General features: G+C 48.7%; 1 protein-coding gene across 2 annotated transcripts in view; it reads right to left on the bottom strand.

Annotated features, from left to right (window-relative positions):
• Positions 1–23133, bottom strand: part of ADARB2 (adenosine deaminase RNA specific B2 (inactive)) — a 400959-nt gene that overhangs the window by 61434 nt on the left and 316392 nt on the right. For both annotated transcript variants that reach the window (XM_019628648.1, XM_019628649.1), the window contains one exon: positions 2711–2828. In XM_019628648.1, the coding sequence (XP_019484193.1) occupies positions 2711–2828 (118 nt within the window). The remainder of the gene's footprint in view (positions 1–2710; positions 2829–23133) is intronic.

The raw sequence follows: 23133 nt of genomic DNA, 5'->3' as shown, positions 1-23133 counted from the left end.
GGGTTGCTAGTAAAATCTATGCTGCATTTTGTGGTTTAAACTTCACCATTTAAACCAAAGGTTTAAAATAGATTGTGCACCACACTCCTTGTGCAAGGAGCCAGCCCCACAAGTCTTGATGTCTGTGGGGACCTGCCATCAATTTTGAATCTCTGTCCCCACTCAGAAGCTTTGAAGACCAGCAGCTTGAAGTCCACATGGTCATTTACTGCCTTCACCCCAGCGGCCAGCTTTTGTGCAGCTCGTTTGTTCCCACGTCTCTTTCCCACCTCCACTGGTATAAATAAAAGGACACCCCCCCACACTCCCCCCTCCCGCTTTAGATAGCAACATAGTATTTAGAGTCACTGAGAACAGGAGCTAAAAACCACTAGAGGAGGCGGCCTCTGTGGAGACAGGGAAGCCAGGAGTCAGGGGAGAGCATTGTTTTTCATGCCTGAGTTCTCTTCTGTTTGAGTTTTTACCACATGACCATGGTACTTTGATGACAGTTTTTGCTGTCGTATTTCTCATAATGGCTACAAAGTGATCTGCAGCTCATAAATGAAAAGGAGTTTGTATGAGCTAATTGATGGGAATGAATTGGCATCTCATCTCAAAATGCAGGGGTTGATAGCATTTTATTTAAAAATAAACTCAGTTTTGTAACATTGTAATATATATATATATATAGCAACAAGAATAAGACATGTGACTCCATTTCAGAGTTTCTTAGGCATTTGCTTGAATAACTGAGCTAGTTAATATTAAATGGCACATCAACTTGAAGTAAATGTTTAAAAATATTTCTGTTAGTAAATTTGCACATTACTCCCTAATCTCTTTTTAATCAACATGTTTATTAAATCTTCTCTTTATAACAGGAAAGTATAATTCAGCAATTTTTTCTTCAATGTTCATAAATTACTAATTAGTGAAGCTTTACCTTGTAAAGTCTCACTTTCCTATAATAAATTTAGTTCATCGAGGCCCATTGCTGCACACAAAGTTGTGTATTCACGGGCACTTCTAAGTCTTTGTAAAACATTGCTGTTTTCCAAGGGAAGCCTTTGAGTTTACCAAAAGAGTGGAGAGATCCTGGACAATCACAGCCACAGAGCCGGGAAAATACTGAAAAGGTGCTCAGCAGATCACAAGGACATGTGCTTTTGGGGTTGGGGATATATTGCACAAGAAAGAGGAAACACTGGTTGGAGTCTTTCGTTCCCTGCCTCCCTCCTTCACATTCATGGGTGTGACCGAGCTCATTTAAACTACATCATCCTGGGCTCTGTGGTAGAAAAATCCATGATACTCCAAATTTTAAAACTTGCCAAGATTTTGTTCCTGTAATCCTACAACTCTGCACATAACCCATACTTTCCATGTGGGATTTAAATTGTCCTTTTTGACCCATTCATTCCCCCAAGGATGGAAGACTCCCTCAGGCAGCACATGGTCTGGCTTGTTCTCTGCGGTTCTCCCAGACATAGGATGGGCTCTGGCACCTCGGTGAGTAGTGTATGAACAGAGGGCACGATTACTAACAATAACACTTGTGTGGCACTCATTATGGGCTGGGCATCTTCCTAAGTGCTGCATATCCATGAATGCTCTAACCTTTCAGTGACCCTCCTTCTGTTGTCCCCAGTCCCAGAGAGGCTGAGGGGCCCGTGGAGCTGGGACCCAGACTTAAGCCCTTGCTCTCGCCTGTGCCAGTCCTCACTGTTTCCCAGGTGGTCACGTCCTGATGTGGGGCTGTGTCTTTTCCTGGCACCCCTGATGTGTGCAGAATGGTGCCCAGTGTGTAGGTGCATCTGATTAATATCTGCAGGAGACTGGACAGAAGCAGGGCCACATCCAGCAGTATGCTACTGATGGAGGGAAATACGTCATGTGCCACAAAGAGGTAGGTGTCATCAAACATGTAAAAGTAGGGCGGGTGGCACAGCCAAGGCTCATGATGCCACCATGTTATCGACGAAACAGAATTACCTTTGACTTACAGCAAAATCCTAATGCAGTGATTTTACCTTTGAAAGCATTTCATAGATTTTATCCCACTCACCAAGTGTCACTATGAAGAAGCATTTTTACTTCCATTTTAAAAGATGTCCCACATGGAAAGTTTCCATGACTGAGAAAGGACTTCCATCCGTGAGCAATACAGGTGGAGGGCCCTGGCAGGAAGGGGTGTGTTTAGTCTCCTGTGATAGGACTCTTGGGGGGGGGGTGTTCTGCACCCCAGTGGGAAGGGCTCAGGACTCTCATGTGAACTGGATTCTCTGGACAGGTGGCCCTTCTGCTCCCAGAGGAAATGCACAGGGAAAAGAAAGGAAGAGATGGAAGAGAAGGAAGCCAGACTCAGAAGCCTGGACGGACTCTCGGTGCCAGCTGTTACAAGCACTACCAGTGATGCACACGCTTGACAATGAGGTGGGAGAAGTGCCTAAGAACAAGGGGACTGGCCAGGTCCTTAGTTCACCTTTCTCCATGGAAACTGAGAGAAGCTTGTACAGAGATGGCTGTTAGGATGCGCAATTATGCAACCACTGGACTATGGTTTTGCCAGTCAAGTCACACACTTTGTCACTGATCCCTCTGTGCCCTACTTTTGTTTCCCTTTTCATGTCTTTGGACAGAAGAGGGGAATCTTTGGCTCCTAAGACCAGGCAATACTGACTTTCCTCCCCTTGTGATGAGATTCCCACAGAAAACCAAAAGGCCTTACCTTTGGTCATGACTATCCCTGCCAGCGCTCTGTAGCGGGCATGCACAGACGACGTCAGGCCCACGGTCAGCTCGTGGAACTTCTGCGTGACCAGCTGGGACACAGAGTCAGCGAATTCCTGCAAGACACAAGCACCAGGCCTCTTTGGTGCTGAGTGCTCAGCGCTTATGCCCTCCCCTCTTTCTCAAAGCCATGTCCCCAGGCGCGGTGTCTGGAGATCACCCTGTCACACAGACTCCTCACTGCATTCACTGTCTTCCCCAGGCCTCTGGAAAGAGTCAGATGTTATACTGGATGGGCTGCGGATGCTGACTTTGAGGAACAAGCCCAGCTTGGCCCCTGGGCAGGAGGCTGCCTGCTCCTGAGCAGATACTTTGTAAGACGACATGTCCATGTCCTCCTTTTCCCTACCTCTCCAAGAGCAAGCTCAGTGCTGTCCTGAGGGGAGCCTGGGCACCTGTACACTGGACAGTTGGCTCCCACATTCTCCCCAGTACTGCTGAGCCAGTTTCTAAGTACCCCACTCATACCAGGGACTGTCTTGGCTGAACTGCTCCCTTCTGCTCACTCACAACCTCCTCCCTTCACATTTCTGCACACAAGCCTATATGCATTCACATGCACATACAGGGAGGCACACATACACATGCACACACAGGGAAGCATACACACACGTGAACACAGAGAAGCATACATACATGTACACACAACACAATACATACCCACACATATGCACACACACATTCAGACAGTGCATTGACATGCCTGCACACATGCAACACACATAAAGATACACACACACACACACCCCAACGTGATATAATCCCCATTACTGAATTGCTCTAAAGTGACCCCTTATGCCTATTAAAGCAGCACGTGTGAAATAACAAGTCCACTATGGCCCAGGGCATGTGGCTTGCCTTCTCTGTGACATCTGCTGTCTGACAGACAGCAGGGAGCTGGGGCCAGCACCCCTCTTCTGAGCGCCTGTGGGGTTTGGGGCCTGGCCCTGTGCTGCTGTGGATGCTCCGGAAATCCCGCAGGTGACAATGCCATGCCAGTGCTGCTTCCCTGAGGGGTGTGATGTCAGATCACCCCCTGGAAGTGATGGTTCAGGCCTGGCTGGCTGAAGATGGTGGGTCACCTGTTTGGGAGCTGCTGAATGTGGGTATGTGTCCTGGGGGGGTCTTTCTGGCTCAGCCCTGAAGGAACCCCAGCTGATGGGCCAGACGCCTCCCCTTGGGGTGGGAGCCACAGAGTCACGGGGTTTTAGAGATGGATTCTGGAGGCTGTCCTGTCCTTTTGTGTCCTTGAAACTGAGGTCCAGAGAGGGTGGGCACATATCCCCAGATGCCTGTGTCTACTGGACACATGACCGCAACCTAGACATCTTAGAAAATGGGAACTTATTATGTCACATCTGGAGGCCACAAGTCCAAAATCCATGTGTCATAGGGCCACACTCCCTCCAGACCTCTAGGGGTGGGTCCTTCCTGCCTCGTTCATCTTCTGGGACTCCAGGCAGCCCTGGACTGGTGGCCACTCTCTCCCATCTCTACCTCCATCTTCACATGGCTTCTCCTCTGTGTCTGTCCTCTTGTCTCTTCTAAGGACACTGTCACCAGATGTAGGGCCACCTGGATAACCTGGAATGATCACCTGACTTTACATCCTTTGTCATCACATCTGCAAAAACCTAGTCCCGGTTCCGGACACAGGATGTGGACATGTATTTTGGGACCACATTCAGCTCATCTCACCTTGCTGTTTATTCCCACCCTTGTGCTGTAACGGAGAGGAGGGTGTCTGGTTTTCTCAGTGAATTTGCGCTATTACTCTATTTCTTGAAAGAGCTGGACTTCTTAATTTGAGTGGGAGCATGAACTGGTGAATCAGCCTTCCCTGGGTGTCCAAACCATGACATCAGACATTGTGACATCACGGTGCCCTTGGAACCCCAGCCACAAAGGGTTGGCTTTATCCTTGCCATCAAAAAGGTGGGCCCCTGACAAAATAGTAAGTCATCCTTCAGATTGGGAGGCCAGTGCTGGGGGCGAAGGAGAGACCCAGGACACGGAGCCCCGATTGAGGGCAGGGCTGTGTGTGGAGCTAGAGCGGCCAGGGTCCCCTAAGAGCCAGGAGGCCTGGGAAGCACCCACAGCTGGCCTCCCGGTGGCTGCTCTCCAGAGTCAGATTCCAGCGGCTTCCTGTGCATTCACCTTCCATCCTGAGACTTGAGTACCCTAGGGCAGAGCGAGCATATTTACGTCTCCAATCTCGTCTCAAGGTGCCGGGCATTTGTCCCCACATGCTGTGGCCACAGGCGCTACTCTCAGCGTGCCTCCAATTGGCCTTTTCCTTCTGTTTCCAATGAGATTTCGAATGTGCCAGAAGTGACGGGACTGCCAACCCAGGCGAGAGTTCGTCACTTTGCGTCTGCCTGACAGAGCCCCACAGGGCCCTTAGAACAGGATGTCCCAAACCACTGAGGATAACAGAAGACCCACAAAAACGCTCTTTGTTAGGAAACGCAGAGACCACTCTCCATCACTTATAAACGCAAAATGGACTCATGGTGCCAGCGTCGTGAGCACACGATCCCACTTACTCCTGACAAGGAAGCCACTAACGCCACCATTCAACTATTGGAGTAGTGTCACCAAAGTTGCTGCCAGAACGCAACAGGGACCACGGGCAGGAAGTGGGTAAACACAGAGCCTGATGCCCTCTTTGCTTCACTGTAACCAGCCGGCTGGACTCCTGGGTGGAGGCCCCACTGGGCAGCCCACAGAAGGAGATGTGGCTGGGGGAGGGTGTGTAGCAGGGGGTCTGCCCAGCAGCCACCCACTGGGCCCAGGCCGGCTCCAGGTGCTTGGCGTCCATTTTGAGCTAATTAGCCCTGAGCCTCAGCCATCCCCTAAAGGAACCATTTCAGGAAATGTTGGGGCAGAACCAACAACAATGCAGTTGAATTCTAGCATTTTTCACAGATGAAGTCTTCCTCCACTCACTCAGCTTGGCAAGGTGTGCAGACCCACAGGGTGGCCTGTGCTGTGCAGGCAGCTCCTTGAGTGACAGTGCCAGGGATCTCTGCTCAGAAGGGGCAGCCTCCACCCAACAGTTTATGTGACCTTGCTCCACCCCCACCAGAGACCTGCCCCTGCTGAGAGGGCCATTGCTGAGCCTAGTGCCTGTGGGGAGGGGCCCAGGGCACAACACAGCCCCTGACCAGATCAAAGTCGATGGTTAGGGCACCCCTCCTGGGAGGGCAGGGACACTCACCCATCCCAGGGCGTATGGTGGGGGCCCCTCAGGCTCATGGGTCAACTCCCCTGCACAGCTCTATTGCCAGTTAAAACTGTTCTTCATATACAAATTGCCATTACTCGGGCTTCATGTAAGGAAGGTTTCATTTTTTAGTTTGTCCGTGGTTAGTGGATTGAAATATGCAATAGGACATACAGATGAGGGAGTAGGTGCTGGCTGAATTTTGTGCCAGTGATGTCACAGAGTGGGACTTGTTCTGAGGATCCGTCTGAACCCCTGCAAGGCTGTGCCCGCGCCCATGAAAGGCCCTGAGCAATGGCTGGTGGAAAGGACAGGTGGCTCGGCTGGGCTAAGGGGCTGCTCTGAGTGGTCTGGGGAAGCGCTGTCCCAGACACGCCCATGCCTTCCCCAGGCAGCCTGTCTGGGTGCTGAGCCGCCTGGCGGCTTCCCACTCCTCCCTTCCAAACGCATGCTCCGTAGTGACCTTTGAAAAAAGTTCTCCCTCCCTACGTCTCTTTTTAGGAGTCCTTTGCATTTATGTTAAGCATATTTTTAAATTAACATTTTATAAAGGTGAATATAAAAAGAAAAAAGCAACGATTCCTTTAACTTCTTTTATGTTGAATGGTGGAGTGTCCAATTCAAATGTAGAGCTGGTTGGTTAGCTGGCTGACACTGACCTCTTTGATATTTTATCAACATCATTTCCTAGGACTGCTTTGAGGAGCCCCACTGTGGTTTTCCAAGTGGGGATTTAATGGAACGTTTACATACTGAACCATCACCCTGAGTTTTTCTGCTTTTATTTTTTTTATTTTATTTTATTTATTTATTTTTTTTAAAGATTTTTATTGGGTAATTGGGGGGATGGGAACAGTGCTGGGGAATTGGGGGAAGGGGAACAGACAAGTTGCTGTCGTTTTGTTCTTCAATCTAGTTGTGGAGGATGCTTCACTAGCCCAAGTTGGCACCATCATTGCGCTCTTCCCTGGCGAGGCAGATCAGTCGCCGGCTTCTGGACGGCTGCTCACTGCGGCTGCTGGCCGCTCACGCTGGCTGCTGGCTACACACGCTGGCTGCTGGCTACACACGGTAGCCCATGGCAACCCACTGCCACAGGGGCTGCAGCCTACGCCGTCGCCGGCGACTCACAGCAGCCCAGCTCCAGGTTGAGCTGTTGTTCAGCATCTTAGCTGTGGAGGGCAGTGTCACTGGCCCTCATATGTGGGATCCGAACCGGGGCCCTCTGGCGTCCCAAGCGAGTTCTTAACCATCGCGCCACTCGGCCGGCCCGAGTTTTTCTGCTTTTAAAAGTCAAAGGAAGAGGAATCAGGATGCATCGTCTCCAGCAGAAGAAAGAGCATCTGTTACAGGGGCTCAGGGAGCCTCGAGGAGTTAGACGTTTCCTGGCTGTGGAAGCATCCAGAGAGACCAGCCTTCCAGGTTTCTGCTCTGTGGCCTCCGGCTTCCTCCACGAAGCTGCTGGGCACCACCCCCTCCCAGCCTGCCCCTCCTGCAGCCTGGCAGGGCAAGTGCTTGGCTTTCATTACATCACACACATGATTGCAGCTGCAGGTAGCATCCCATAGATGGGTTTGTGAGTGTGCATGACGTTGTCCTCGATTACACAGGGTGTTAGGAGCCATACCTGGAACTCACATTGGGGGACGTGTACTTACTGCCTGAGTTAATACTTGGGATTTTTTATGTTTTAATCACTTGGGATTTAATATAGACACTCAACTTGGGTTGCTGCAAACCCAGACAATCAGACCCTGAAATAATCTGATTTGCTTCCCCAGCTGGCACCTGCTGTATGATAGAGAGCTACAGTGCTCAAAAACAAGCATGTGCCTCTGATTTTCATAAATTCCAATTCCAAGGTCTGTTCTGGGGCTGTAAGGACTTCATCCAGCCTCCGAGGATGGATAAGTGCAAACTACTCAAAGAGTATTTGTTGTGAGCATGTGGGCCAAGCTATAATGTATCTTCACTTTCTAAATTAATGTGAGACGTTTCCCCTGCCTTAGCATATAGGCACCTCATAGTATATTATGAGCAACTGATGCCTTCAGTTAATAGCCTTGATTCAGGGCCTGTGTCCGGGGCCTAGAGGCAGTGACCATGCTGCCTAGGAGCACTCCCCTGTCTCTGTCCACTGGACACCCTAGGCGGTAGACAAGTAACCTCATTTGTCATCAAAATCTCACTTCTGGACCCTGTGGAGGCTTCACTGTGACCATGTGTTTCCTCCAGACCCCAATAGCACTTACATGCTGTGTCCTTTTTGGTACAACCTAAAAAGGCTATTTTTCTTTTTGCTTTATACGCCAGGAATGTGCAATATACTGTAACCCCATAATGGTCAAGGGGTCAGTATTTTTATTGACTCTATTGATAATAGTAATTAGGGCCAATGTTACTGCAAGGCCACGACTGTCAGACACATTCTAAATGCTCTGTGTGTAAATGCAGTTAAGCCCCCCAAAGTGCTTCACAGTTAGGGGGCTCTCATAGCTCCATCCTGTTACAGACCTTATGAGTCAATTACAGAGTAGGAAGCCTAAGGTACATGTCCTAAATGTGGCTGATGGTGGAGTTGTATAGACATCTACAGGAAGGAGAGGTCACCCCTGGGCAGTGCCTGGGACAAAGCATCCAGGGAGGGCTGCTTGGAGGAGGAGACAGGTTTGACCTGGGCCTGAGGCCTCCCATGAGCTACACTGGCAGGGAGTTAGAAGGGCAGGAAAGTCTGGGGAGTCACAGCCTGAAGAAACTGGGGTGGGATAGTTTATTCCCGGGGTTGGGAGGTGAGCAGTTCTGTGTGGCCTGAGTGAAGGGTTTATGTAGTGATGAGAAATTAAACTGGAAAGGCCCCAGGGATGCAGCAGAGGACCTGGGTTTCTGTTGATTCCACACATGTCCCCTGACTGCCTCCTCGGGCTTAGGCGTCAGGGACACAGCAGCACAGGAAGCAGGTGGAGGGGTCCTGCACATGGCCTGGGGGCACTCCCACCTCCTGCAGTGGATGGGAGGCCGGGCTGGGGCATGGGTGACAGGCCAGCTTTGCAACACAGAAAGCCCTGCACAGACGTTTGGAAGACCCGCTCCAAAAATCCTGAATAATGAACTGGGGAGCCACTTACAACGTAAATTCTTTGTTAAAAATGAAAAAGGGAGACATCCAGCTGTCCTCCTTATTGTTGGTGATTAAGCAACTTAGAAAATGCCTCTGAAGAGTCCCTTGCTAGCAGGAGAGGGTTAGTATCATTCCCACACCATCCCACACCATCCCGAGCATTTGCACCAGGGGACGTGGTCCAAGGGACAGCTCCTCCTCCTGGAAGCCTCCCCGAGCTGCTCTCCACCCTGCAGGGAGCACACACGTGAAAGCTGCATGCTGACACTGTTCACGCACAGCTTGGCAGCAGCCAGACGTTTGAAACAGAAACCATCAGAGACAGAGGATTTGGCTTCTGCTGAGATGATGCTGATAATCAGGTGCTTCTGTTCCAAAGGTTAAGTGGGGATGGTGGCCCCGTATTTAATGACCTGTGTGTTATTGTACTTAATGGAAGAGCAAAACCAAAATGCTACTTTAGCTTCCGCTTGTGACTACCCTCTGCCTGTTGGCCCCAATCACCGTGGCGAATTACCAGCAGTATTCAAATAGGAAAAATAAACTTCATGGAGCAACTCTGGAAGTCTCGAGCCTCACTCATTTCCAACACTGATATTTCGAATGCCATAAATAAATAAAATGTGTTCAAATTTGCAATGGCGGTCCTCAGGGTAAAATTGACATTCAGCCAAAGTGGTAAGGATATTAAAATCGATAGATTATGAAGGAGAAATCCTTCAGTAAATATTTTCCTGTTGAAATCCTGTCTTCGGGTTTGTCATGCTGAAATATCAAAAAGGTTAGATTTGCATATGGGTGGGCCAGACAGAATTGGGAGCAGCGGCCATGCAGCCTCACGCTGGTCCCTTCCTCTGGCTTTGTTTTGCCACCCATGGTGGTGCCTGGTGGTGCTCCGAGGGGATGGGGTGGGGGGTCTGGGGATATCGGGCAGCCTGTGAGTGAGGGTCACGTGCACACTTGTTGGAGTGTGTCCTGTAAAAAGCACGGCCGAACAGTGCCACCCCTCCCCCAACTGGGAAGGCTAGAGAAATGCTGCTGGAGGCATCATCCAGCCACCAGACAGCAGGCCAAGGCCTCAGATAATCCCGGTGAACAGGGGACAGACTCCCCCCAGCCCCCAGACTTCCATCTCAATACCCTTTCATGTTTCTGGGGGAAAGGCCGTCTCTAGGTTTTGGTCATGACTCCTGTCTGCTGGCAATGGCAAGAAAGCCTCATTCATTTCAAAGTCAGGGACTGGTGAAACCTAGTGTCCACCCAAATAATTCCAATGATCTGACTCTTCAATTATTCTATGTCTCAAACTACCCAGAGGCCAACAGATTTGGAGGAAGCATGAAAGACAAAAACCCTCATCATAGCCACGGCATTGTGGAAAAGCCCCTAGTTTGGTATCAGAAGTACCGGGCTTGGCTTCTGCCCCCATCTTCTCCTAGCTGTGCAACCACCAATGGGCAGTAAGCGTGTCTGGGCCATGGTCTCCTCGAACGTAAAAGAGGCAACATAGTAACCACCCCTGCATTCCACGACTCTTATTCTTGGTATAGAGGCCTATGGTGTCACCATAGAGCATTTCTGGATAATGCATTTTCTTTAAAGCGGGAGCCTACAGTGTCGCCAGAAACAGTCGCACCCATGGAGACTGTGTAACAGGATGTGGAGACAGCGTCCAGGAAGGGCCTTGTTCCAGGTGACAAGAAAGTGTGTCAGTGCCGGTCCTGGAGCCAGAGACTGGTGGACGGGACCAGACCTGTGTTTTCGGAGCACTGATGGTGCCACGACTGAGAGCAGCGCAGGCTCCTGAGGGCCGAGTCTGGGCTTGGGGATTTCAGCTGATGTGTCGTGGACCCTGAGGCTGGGAGGCACTAGACTGTGGCAGGTGGCGTTTTCCAAAGACGGCTGTGCCATTGTCACCCACCCTCTGGCTCATCTCACCAGCAACCTCCAGACGTCTCCATCCAGCAGCCAGTTCTGTGCCCTCTCTGTGGAGACTGTCCCAAACACAGAGCAAGGCGGGCATGGTGGCAGGTGACTTCTGAGCATCCTACACACCACGCACTTGTGACTTGTTCCTTGGTGCTCCTTTGGGGATCCAGCCAGCAGCCGGCACCAACCTGCTGCCTGGGCCAGCCCTCTAGGGAGGGGTCCCTGGCCCCCGGCTGTACTGCCCACACAGTGACCTGTGGAGCAGAGGAGCGCGTCCCACAGAGCCCATCCAAATGGCAGGCACCTGAGTAAACTGACTGACTGTGTTGTTTTAGGCCACTGGGTTTCAGAGTGGTGTGTTGTACTGTGAAAATGACTAACACGGAGTTGAGCCTGAGGGATTTCTCAGCTGAGAGCTTACAAATGGGCACTCTGTAGTCACGTGTGTCTAGATTCACATCCCGGTGTTGTTACTGGACAGTGGTGTGATGTGAATGTCATTTAGGCCTCAGTTTCCTCACCTCCAAAACAGGGATAGCTGCCTACATGTTAGGGTTAGTACAGGTGAAATGAGGCAGTGGGTATAAGATGCCTAATGCAGTACCCAGCACTGTACACTCCGTATCTAGGACTCAGGTATTAACTGTTGTCATTATTATTGTCCAGACTTGCGCAGACACAAAGCTTCTTAGAAACAATGTAGAGATTCTTCCCACTTACCTTGTTTCCCTGAAAATAAGACCTAGCCAGAAAATAAGCCCTTGCATGATTTTAGGTGTCAAAATATGGCACCTTGGCATACTGAATATTTTAAGCTGAAGGAGTTTGTGGAAAAGGCACCCTTCCCCCTGAAACAGGTCACAAAACCCTCATGGGAGGGCTGTGTGCCCTCCATATCCTGGAGGAATCATGCTAGGGCTTCTTCTCTGGCTAGGTCTTATTTTCGGGGAAACATGGTAGTTACATCATTAGGGAGATTGAAGTTTTCTCGGTAGTGAGCTGTTAAAGCCCATGTTTTGATCCAGTGAGGCAGGTGCATGCTGTGTTGAGAGGTGTGTATGACAGCCATTCTGGAAAAACTTCTGTGGCGCTAAGAGCTTTCCTTGGTCCGCCCTCTACACCACTGCCAGCTCCAACCTCAGGCTGGTGTCTGCTCTCCCGGGATGGTGTGTGAACAAGAACAAGAATAGTGAGGCATTCGGAAAACTGCGTGTGTGACTTTCAGTCCACACCTTGGGCACAGAAGCTGGGTACATCTGGGATCTTAGGGAGAAATCACATGTCAACTGCCTCATTTTTAGTGAAGACATTGTCAATTTTCAGTGATAAAAAACTCACAAGTCAAACTATTTGCTTGATCTTTTGTCAACTTTAAACTTGTTATTATTCAATTTGGAAGACACTATATTTGGCAACGATGCACCTGAGTATTAAATAAATGTTTGTAGTTACGTTGACCCGCCTTGTTGGCTGCTTGGTGGTCTACACTCAGTTTTCAGACCCGTCTTGTTGGCTGACTGGCTGTCTACACTCGGTTTTCAGACTTCGGGCTGCTTTCCCTCTGGTTTCACCCTCTGCCACATTACTTTGTGACTGTTGACGGGAACATCAGCCTCATCAGCTGGGCGTCTGAGGATGAGAACTCCGTCTCATCAGTCACGATGGCATCTTGAGTCACAGTATCCCCTAAAGTGTGCCCTGGCCTTTCAGAGCCCATGGCCTCGGAAGCCCCTGCAACTGTGGAAAGCTCGGCTGTGCCCATGGTGGCCAGAGCGTTTCCATTGTCGCTCCATCTCTATGCCTGTCCCCCGGGGAAAGGAATCAATCAAAACATACTGAGTAAGACACTAATGAAAAACAGAGATGAAAATGACCAGGTTCTCTCCATAAAAAAGGCCATAATACAGGACAGGAAACACAAAATGTGGTGTGCGATGGTGGCCGATGTTTCTCAGGGCTAACTGCACGTTAGGTGCTAGATGCCCAGTGTGTTTCATTTCTTTGATCTACATTGTCAGGTGCTCTTATAACCAATTTACAGGTGAACCAGGTGAGGTTGAGAGGTAGACCTCTTTTCCCGGGACCCGAAGTTGGGCCAGCCCCTGCGGCGTGGGCTGAACCACAGTGGCCTCAGGAGAGACGCTGTGGGAAAGAGGGTGGTGGGCACTCAGGCCGACTTAGACTCTCAGACCAGGATGGTGGTGAGCCCAGCGAATGCCAATGTGGTCATGGGGGTGGGAGTGGGGGGCCGGAAATCTGAAATTCTGCCTCTTACAAAAACTTGGGTTTTATGGCTGCCTTTACTGTAGGAGTTTAGGGAGAAAATGACCTCTGGTGATTGGAGAAGGAGGACTTCCTGGGGCAGGAGGTGACCGCTCCTGGCAGGAGAGCCACGGAGAGACTGTCTCTGGGTACACAGGTCCCTTCCTAGTCCTTGGAATTAGAATCTTGGGCAGGGCACCTGTGCTGGCACTTCCCGCAGCTGCTCAGGTGACTCTAATGTGCACTGAAGTTTGACACCTTTGTGACAAGGATTCTCTCATTGACCTGACTCAACTCCGGCTCTCTTGAGCCTGGTAGGGTTATCTTCCAGGCTTCCATGTTTCTCTCTGCATTGTACAGTTTCATCAGCAGTGCAACCCCAACCCTTGATACCTGACCAAACGCCTCATCCCTGGCCACTCCCAGGTGATGTCTGATCACCTAGCCTGTCTTCAGCCGGAGTCCTGATTGGTAGGTTTAGCCAGAACTGCCCCCTACCCAACCCATAACCTTGATGTTTCCTTTTAGTGATTTTTCTGCCCACCGAGCCCCACCTGCTCCTGGGTTGTAAAGCCCCACCTCTCACACTGTACTGAGCTGAGCCTAGTCTCTGCCCCCTGCAAATTTCACCACAGTGGTTTCTTCATCTACCACCAGTGCATTCCCCTTGAATCGATGCTTCCTTACTGTCTTTTAACAAGTGTCCTGAATATTTTTTCTCTAACATTGTCTATGAACTGGAGAGGATCTGATGGGCAGAGCAATGGCAGGGCCTCTACCTATAAAAGCACTGAGGGAGGAAGGCCAAAGTCACAGCCAGGGCCAGCTGAGCTGGGATGACTGGGGTGATTGTGACAGGCAAGCCCGTTGCTCCACCCACATCTCCTGGGGTCAGAGAACCGGAAGGACCGACTTCTTGTAAGAGCGATGAGCTGCACCTGTGGTGATATATCAGCTCATCTTGTCATCTTCTCCTGGTCAGCCAGTCCCCCAAGCAACTGATGTCTCACCGGCTCCAGGGCCAGGCCCCTCAGTCCTTGCAGTGCTGCTGTGTGACCCCACCACATCCAGCCCCTCAGAAGAAGCCTGCTGTCCTCCCTCCTACCTCTGAAACCAGTCAGGCAAACCCAGGAGCAGGGCAGCCAAGGTCTACTCCTTTCTCCACTGGGGCTGGGCTCTGAGCAGGGGGTGGATTGCTGGACAAGAGCACTCTTTGCCTGTGAACCAGAAGGCCCCTCGGTCTGTGTGATGGAATGGATTTCATAGACGGGACTGGGGGCTGGTCACACTCATAAACTCCAAATTTAGAGACATGAAGGCATTTTAAATCTTGTATTGTTGGCATTTTAAAATTCTACATGATTAATTACATTAAAGAAACAGGGATCAACAAACAACAAGTGTTGGTTAGGATGTGGAGAAAAGGGAACCCTCGTGCACTGTTGGTGGGATTGCAGATTGGTGCAGCCACTATGGAAATCAGTATGCAAGTACCTCAAAAAATTGAAAATGGAACTACTTTATGATCCAGCAATTCCACTCCTGGGTATTTATCCAAAAAATCCAAAACACTAATTTGAAAATATATATGCACCCCTATGTTTACTGCAGTGCTATTCACAATAGCCAAGACATGGAAACAATCAAAAGGTCCATCAATAGACGATTGGATAAAGAAACTTTGATACATTTATACAATAGAGTATTACTTTACCATAAAAAAAGAATGAAATCTAACCATTTGCAGCAACCTGGATGGACCTAGAGAATATTATGCTAAGTGAAATAAGTCATACTGAGAAAGACAAATACCATATGTTCTCTCTTATATGTGGAATCTAAAGAACAGAATAAATGAGCAAACAAACTAGAAATAGACTCAGAAATATAGAGAAAAAAACTAATGGTTTCTAGATGGGAGGGCATATGGGGAAGAGATTAGAAGTGAAGAGATTAGAAAGTGCAAATTAGTAATCACAATATAGTCACGATGATGTGAAATACGGTATGGGGAATATACTCAGTAATGTTATAAAGATTATGTAGGGTGTCATATGGGCACTGGGCTTATCAGGGGGAACACTTCATAGACTGTGTAGATGCCTGACCAATGCGCTGTACACCTGAAGCTGAATAACATTGATTGTCAACTATAACTATATATATTCACAGGATGTAAAGTACAGCATAGAGAGTATAGTCAATGGTGTTGTAACAGCTATATATGATGTCAGGGGGTTAGTAATGTGTAATGTGTAATATGATGTGAGGGGTATAAATGTGTAACTATTACATTGCTTTGTGCACCTGAAACTAAAGAAAGAAAAAGAGAAACAAAAAAATTAAGAAAACCATTTCTTTTATAAATCAAGGAAAAAGGGAGAGCATAGCTATGTGACTGGCTCATACTATGTTGGTGACAACAGTTTGCCGATGTCAGGAGCTGAATTCCTTTTTCTTTTCCCCCATGTATGGAAAATACCTAGATTACATCCTCCATGTTTTGCTCTTTATTTCGTGAGCGAGTCTAGCCATCGTCCAGCTCATGAGCACCTCCAGTAGGGAGTGAGGGGAGGACCAAGGGGCTTGTGGTGGCTGGGTTATTGTGAGCCATGCAGGTGGAGGCCCCTTGGTTGGCAGGCCAGAAGGGAATAAACCTGCTACAGCTGACCCCGGGCTGCTTCCTGGGGACCTGGTGCTGAGGAAACCAGGTGCAGAGAGAAGCTGACTTGCCAAAGTTGGTAGGCAAGTCTGTGGTAAGGCTAGAATTCACATCCAGGCATCTGAATTCTAGTGTGACATCTGGGTCTTGTCCACAAAGGCAGGCATGCCTTTCAAGGGCCTTTTACTGATTGAGGATTTCAGAAAACACCAAGTAAGAGATCCCACGTTCATTACCTTGAACAACGGAGAGCTGAGGGCTCTGTGCAGAGATGGCTGTGTATCTAGCTACCAATAGATTAAATAAATTTGTAGTTATTCACAAATTGTAGATAGCCACAAATCTGTTTACACATACAAATAGTAGTTACTGCTTTAATAATCAACCTAAAATTGGAATACAATAACAAGGTAGAAAATAAACTAAAACTGCACTGGAAAAATGTAATATTTTTGTTTTTGTTAAACTGGTGCTTTCTGATGTACTCAGGAAGATATTTTGCATCTGGGTTTAATTAGAATCTTTAAATTCTCATTAGTGTGCTAATATGAGGATGCTAACAGATGAGGTCCTTTGTTTGGGGTTGATTCATGGTTGTTTGAGTTCATCTGGATTTAAAAAGATGTAAACAAGAAGAACCATTTCAGTGCATCAAGAAAAAAAGATTCCCAATGGGAAAAGCAGTTGTTCCATACAGGATGTAATACTGTCTTCCCAGTTTCTGTGAAGTTTTCGAAAAGCTTATTAGTGATTGCCTGAATAATAAAGGATGCAAACACCTGTTTTGCGACAGTACCACTAAAGTCCATGCCACTGTCACTTCCAAATGCCATAAAGGATAAACTCTCAGGCCCTTTGTCTCATGACTTTGGCCCTCAATCTGCTTTCTTTGCCCTGCAAATAGGCTCTGGAGAGGAGAAACGAAGTATATTAAAATTGCTTAATAATTCCTAGCAATGTGTCTGAGGTCCTGACTGAAGCCAGGCCCATCACTGAGCATCTCCTCAAGCTTCTGGAGAGACCCAAGGCCAGAGAGGCCCATCAGCCCTATGTATCCGCATCAAGCAGGAGGACGATGGCCCAGGAAACGCCTGTTTCTCAGGGGAGCTGTAACTCACGGGAAAGTCATTGCCCCTGTGCCCTGGACTCACACCCGTCACCTGGTCCCAGTGCTGCCACACCCCCTGGGACCAGAGCCAAGCCTGGTGCACTGCACTTGCCACCCAGCTGGCACCGTTGCACCCATCGGCAGCAGAAGGCCTCGCCCCACTGCCAACAGTCCTTAAACTCGGGAAGATGTGACTCTTCTTTCGAATGAACAGGCATCAATGCCAGGTTACAAGGAACACAAAAAGAACACAGGAAAAAAAGAGAGAAGGCGCAAATAAATGAAATTAGAAACGAAAGGGGAGACATTACAATGGATGCCTCAGAAATGAAAAGTATCATAAGGGACTACTGTACTATGAACAATTATATGCCAACAAGTTGGATAATCTGTTGAAAATGGATAAATTTCTAGAAACTTACAACCCACCAAAACTGAATTAAGAAGAAAATGAACGGGCCGGCCGAGTGGCGCGATGGTTAAGAACTCGCTTGGGATGCCAGAGGGCCCCGGTTCGGATCCCACATATGAGGGCCAGTGACACTGCCCACACTGCCCTCTACAGCTAAGATGCTGAACAACAGCTCAACCTGGAGCTGGGCTGCCGTGAGTCGCTGGCGACGGCGTAGGCTGCAGTCCCTGTGGCAGTGGGTTGCCATGGGTTACGTGTGTAGCCAGCAGCCAGCGTGAGCGGCCAGCAGCCAGCGTGAGCGGCCAGCAGCCGCAGTGAGCGGCCGTCCAGAAGCCGGCGACTGATCTGCCTCGCCAGGGAAGAGCTCAATGATGGTGCCAACTTGGGCCAGTGAAGCAGTGTCCTCCACAACTAGATTGAAGAACAAAACGACAGCAACTTGTCTGTTCCCCTTCCCCCAATTCCCCAGCACTGTTCTCATCCCCTCAATTACCCAATAAAAATCTTTAAAAAAAAAAAAAAGAAGAAAATGAACGCCTGCACAGAACAAAAACAAAGAAAGAGATTGAATCAGTATTCAAAAATCTCTCAACTATATCTCAATTTCTAAAAATATTTTAAAAACTCTCTCAAGAAAGTATCAGGTGGTTTCATTGGTGAATTCTACCAAATGTTCAAAGAGTTAACACTGATTTTTAAAAAACTCTTCCAAAAGATAAAACAAGAGAGAACACTTCCAAATGTATTTTATGAGGCCAGAGTCACCCTGATACCAAAGCCAGACACACAAGAAAACTATGGGCCAATACTCCTCAACATACGTGCAAAAATCCACAGTAAAATACTAACAATCCAAATTGAACACAACATTAGAGATGACAATGACCAAGTGGGATTGATCCCCGGGACGCAAAGATAGTTCACTATATGTAAATCTATGGATGGGCTACAATACACAACACAAGGAAAGGTAAAAACCACATAATCACCTCAATAGATGCAGTAAAAGCCTTTGACAAAACTCAAAACCCATTCGTGATAAAAACTCTCAACAAAATAGTATAGAAGGGAGCTTGTCAACACGCAAGGGCCGTGTGTGAAGATCCCACAGCTAACATCATACTCAGCGGGGAAACTGAAAGCGTCCCTTCTCTGATGCAGGGGAAGGGGAGAGTGTTCGTCTGTTTTCTTTCTCTTCTTTCCTTCACTTTTACTGAGATCTAGTCGACACATGAGGATGTGCTCTCATTCAACACAGCGTGGGAAATCCCAGCAGAGCAGTCAGACAAGAAAGAGAAACAAAAGGCATTCAAATTGGACAGGAAGGAGTAAAATGGTCTGTTTGTAGTTGACACGATTATATATGTGGAAAACCCTCAAGTTTTTCCTTCAATCTCCTTGTTTTGATGGGAGTGTGCATATGGGATGGTCCCATGGGCTGAAAGCTCCTGGAAGGCTCCAAATTCATCTCTGGGTCTCCGGACTTCACAGGGGCTTGCCAGGCCATGGGACTCAAATATTAGACAAAAATAAGCATCACAAGTGAAACGGTAGCCATCATCTCTTAAATATTTCAAACTTGTAATATTTCAAGCTGGATAATATTTCATACTTGTTTAGAACAAAGATGAAATCAAGATGAAAGCCTAAAGGTGAAAGGGGTTGGGGCAGGGTGGGGGTGGGGCAGCCTCAACAGCCAAGGAGCTGGGTGTTGGTTTTGGGGATGAGAGGCCTGAAGGGTGATTTGAGTAGACCCTTGTGTGCACAGAGAAGGGAGGTGGGACAGTCACACAGCCCATCAAAGTGGCTGGTGCTAAGGAAAGCCCTTGTCAGCGCTCTAAACCTGGCGGCTTCTTCCACAGACTAAGGACATGCGGGGGGCATCTTCTTCATGTCCCCCTGGGCTCTCTGTAAGACTCGATCCCTCAACACCTCTCAGAAAGAAGCATTTGTGGCCGGAGCTGCAGACCTTCACTTGACTTGAGTGGTCTTTGTTAGGCGTGTGTACAGCCAGTGTGGTAATGGGGCACAGAGGTCGTGACCTCTGAATGCCCCTGTGACCTTTCCTGTGACCATTACTTTGCCTCAGGATAGCTTTGGGGTTGAGTTCCTGCTCTGCTGGGTGTGTGGCTGCAGAGAAAGGCTATGCCTCCCTGCCCTCAGCCAAGCTCGCTGGGCAGCAGCCGTCGGGACTGACAACTCTGGGCGAAGACCCTGGGCCTGAAACAGAATTGGACTTAAAAATCCCCACAAAGGCCTTTTATTTGTGATGAAAAGGGAGTTGCTTTCTGTTTCTATTTCTAGTTCATGTTCTCTGGTTTCTTCACATGTAATGAATGATGAATGGCCTTCGGAGTTTGGGGGAGAATAAAGCACCCTTGTGACACGTGATATCACTGCATCTTCCAGGCCCTGAGCAGCACAGAGAGCTCATTAGTTGCTCTGGAAAATGTGGAGTGGCTCACACCCCAGGGTCCCCAAATCCTGGGTCTCCAGATGCCTCACTGGGTGTGTCTCAGAAAGGTAGCTGAGATCTTAGACTCCCCTGAGGCACTGTTTGCTTGGCTGGGTGACACTGGATGATGGTCAGTGTCTATGCCCCTCCCCAGCCCTCCATTGCACGTCCACCAGGGTGGGGGGGGGGTGCAGGCCCCAAAGGGGTCACGAAGCCTGTGTCACACTTTATGCAGTCAGCACAGCCCACTTGCGTCCTATGGTAGTCACCCACAGCCTGTGCCTCATTCCCCTGGGACCTGACTGGCCACTCTCTTGCTAGGCACCTGGGGGTCAGAACTTCCCCAGTACAGGTTCCCCTCTGCTAGGCCTGCCCTCTTGTTAGTCTGCCCTGCACCTCTTGTGCCCCAAACCTGGACCCTCGTGTAGGGACAGTTGCAACATTTAAGCCACAAGGTAATATCATGCCACTTCTAAGGCACAGAGCTGGTTGTTGGGAGGGTCACTGACTCAGCTAGAGCACATGGGGCTGCTCTGGAAAGCCTCAGAGGGGGGTCAGGACTGGTTACCAAGGCAACTGTGTGAGTGTGGGGCACAGATGTACAACAGGAAGTAAACCCACGTCATTCCTGGTCGACTGTGACATGTCCTTCTCCTTCCACGCTTTCCATCCTGGTCATCAGCCCGCGAGGCTTCCAGTGAAGATCTTTTCTGTTCCCTGCCCTCCTCAGTGATGTCCCAGCAAGACAGCCCCAGCGCTGACAATCCGGATTCCCAGATAGGGTCTGTCCTCCAACTCACTCCAACTGTCCTGGGCACCAGGGCTGGGTCAAGCCTCCCCTCTGACGGTTTTATTCCTGTCCCTGCTCGGAATGCAGCATCCTCAGCCTCTCCCAGGCTTGCCTCCTCCCTGGACATTGTCCTCCTGGAAACTTCCAGAACCCAGAGCACTGCTTGTCTGTGCTGTGTCCCAGGAAAGGTGACCACGTTCGGCTTTGCATGATCTGTCCTGTTACTTCTAATCTGCCCAAAAGGGACTTGCAACTAAATTAAGAGAAGCTTGAGGACCAGGAACCTTTGTCTTCAGGCCCCACAGAGCTTAGGGACTCAGGTGACACAAAATAAATGCTTGTGGAAGTAAAAGGTTTAGAAAACTGGAAAATGTTACATAAATTACCTTTTCAGGACCGACGACCAGCACCCCACTGTGGAGCCCACTTACGCCCTTAATTAGACAAAATGCTTTTGCTCTGAAGCCAAGCTCTGGTCCTTCTCTATGAAGACATTCCTTGCCAAATCGTTGCACGCTTAGAAACTCAGCAGTTTTGTGATTTTCTGATACAATTAGTAGGTGTTTTGTTCATAGCATATTGCACCGGGAATCAAAGGTGGCTTATCTGTCTTGAAACCTGTTCTGAGGGAACCTTGCTGGGTCCTGCTCTGCGGATAAAATGTGCCGTTTGTCATGGGTTTTGTGTTGTCCAGGAGGAGTTGGCTCAGACTCCTCGTGTGGGACTTAGGGCAGTCACATGCATTACTCACCTACAGAATGCCTGCCATCCCAGGGGACCAGGGAAAGGGCTGAGTGCAGAGGCCTTGGGCACCAGTGCAGCCTGTTTTCCAATAGCGTCCTTGTTAAGGGGATGCTTTTGACACAAGAACTCATTCTGGCTTTTCTTCAATAACTCATGGGGAGAAAAAACCCAAAGCCGGGTGTAGAAAGCATGTTGTTAAGATACCAACGTTCTTTGAAAAGTTGAACCTTTTTAGGAAAGTCTATGTCACGTTCAGAGAGAGAGAGAGAGAGAGAGAGAGAGAGAGAGAGAGAGAGAGAGAGAGAGAGAGAAATCAAAGCAATTTTACTTTCCAAGAGGCTTGTTTTGTGCCACTGCCCACTGCCTTTTCTTGTGTGCATCTTAAACTTTTAAAGGTTTTGCAAAGCAAAGCTTGCCTTTGTTTTGAGTCGTGAGTGTCTGCATTTCAGGGCACTCCCTCAAAGGCTTGGACATGCCAGATCAATGGTTGTACCATGGAGGTCTGTCCAGTTTCTAATAAAACCAAAACTAATTTATTTTTTGTTTAAACTCCACTGCTATTGGCAAAGTTTCCTCTGGAGATGTATATTGTCATCTTAGCTCCCTTGGTTTGTCATCTTTTTTTTTTTTTTTTTGCTTTGTTTTGCAACTGACAAGGGAAAAAAAAATCTGACATCAACATTGGAAGATGGTAATGCATTCAAGACTGTTTTTTTCCCTCTCAGATCTGATAAAAATCTTGCCTAAAACCATGTCCAACCTTTTCAGCAGGAAGTCCAGATGGCTGTGCAGCCTGTGTGACAGACTGCACTCATGGCGCTTCGTGGAGTGTCAGCAGGGCAATGTCTTTCTCGCAACACAAATGCAAAACAAAAGACAGCATCTGTGGTTTGGGTAGGGCTGGGGGCAGGAGGGACTGGTGGTGGTCTGGGAAGGGACGAGCAAGCGAAGAAAAAGATCTTAAAATACGCTCCAAAGACCACCGCATGCAGATGGGAATTTTACCAGGTGGGGCAGGCAGTGAGGTGAGGGACATGCTGAAAGTCAGCTGCACATGGAACAAAAATGGATTATTCGAGATAAGAAAAAATGTAACTTCCCCACCGCTGAAGATGAACTATTGCTGATATGATCAGTTAAGTGTGCTGCTGTGTGTCTCCAAGCAGCATCTCTCCTAGGACATTTCATTCCTGATGTACTGAAATTTGTTACTAGCTGTGTATGTAAGAACAGGGGCCTAGGAAAAGTCAAGACGGCAACAAGAGCTAGCAGGAGTGACGTCTCTGGTCATTTCTTACTTGTTTCCAGAATGGGTAATCATGCTTTGCGATTCCTTTGCCAGCCACAGCCAGCACAAGCTGCGATGGAGGATGGAATCATTTGCAAACATAGCTGACGGGCCTTGGGCTTTCTGGAGATGTGCGCGTGTAGGACGGACATTCTATGTTATAGCTGGGGAAACTGAGGCTTTTCCCCATGAGTTCTTCCTCTAGCTGCCCCTTGCTTTTCTATCGGTGTCACATCCCCTATCCAGAGGTGGTTGGTAACCATGGGATGAAGCTTGCCTTTCTTTCACTCACTCATTATCACACTTTTGGTGGGGTTCCAGTCAAACCATATCCTTCATGTACTCAAGTTCACCTCAGCCGACAGCT

The sequence above is a fragment of the Hipposideros armiger genome, unplaced genomic scaffold (genome assembly GCF_001890085.2).
Source record: "Hipposideros armiger isolate ML-2016 unplaced genomic scaffold, ASM189008v1 scaffold_801, whole genome shotgun sequence".
Lineage (NCBI taxonomy): Eukaryota > Metazoa > Chordata > Mammalia > Chiroptera > Hipposideridae > Hipposideros > Hipposideros armiger.
This window is presented reverse-complemented; position numbering and strand designations above follow the sequence as displayed.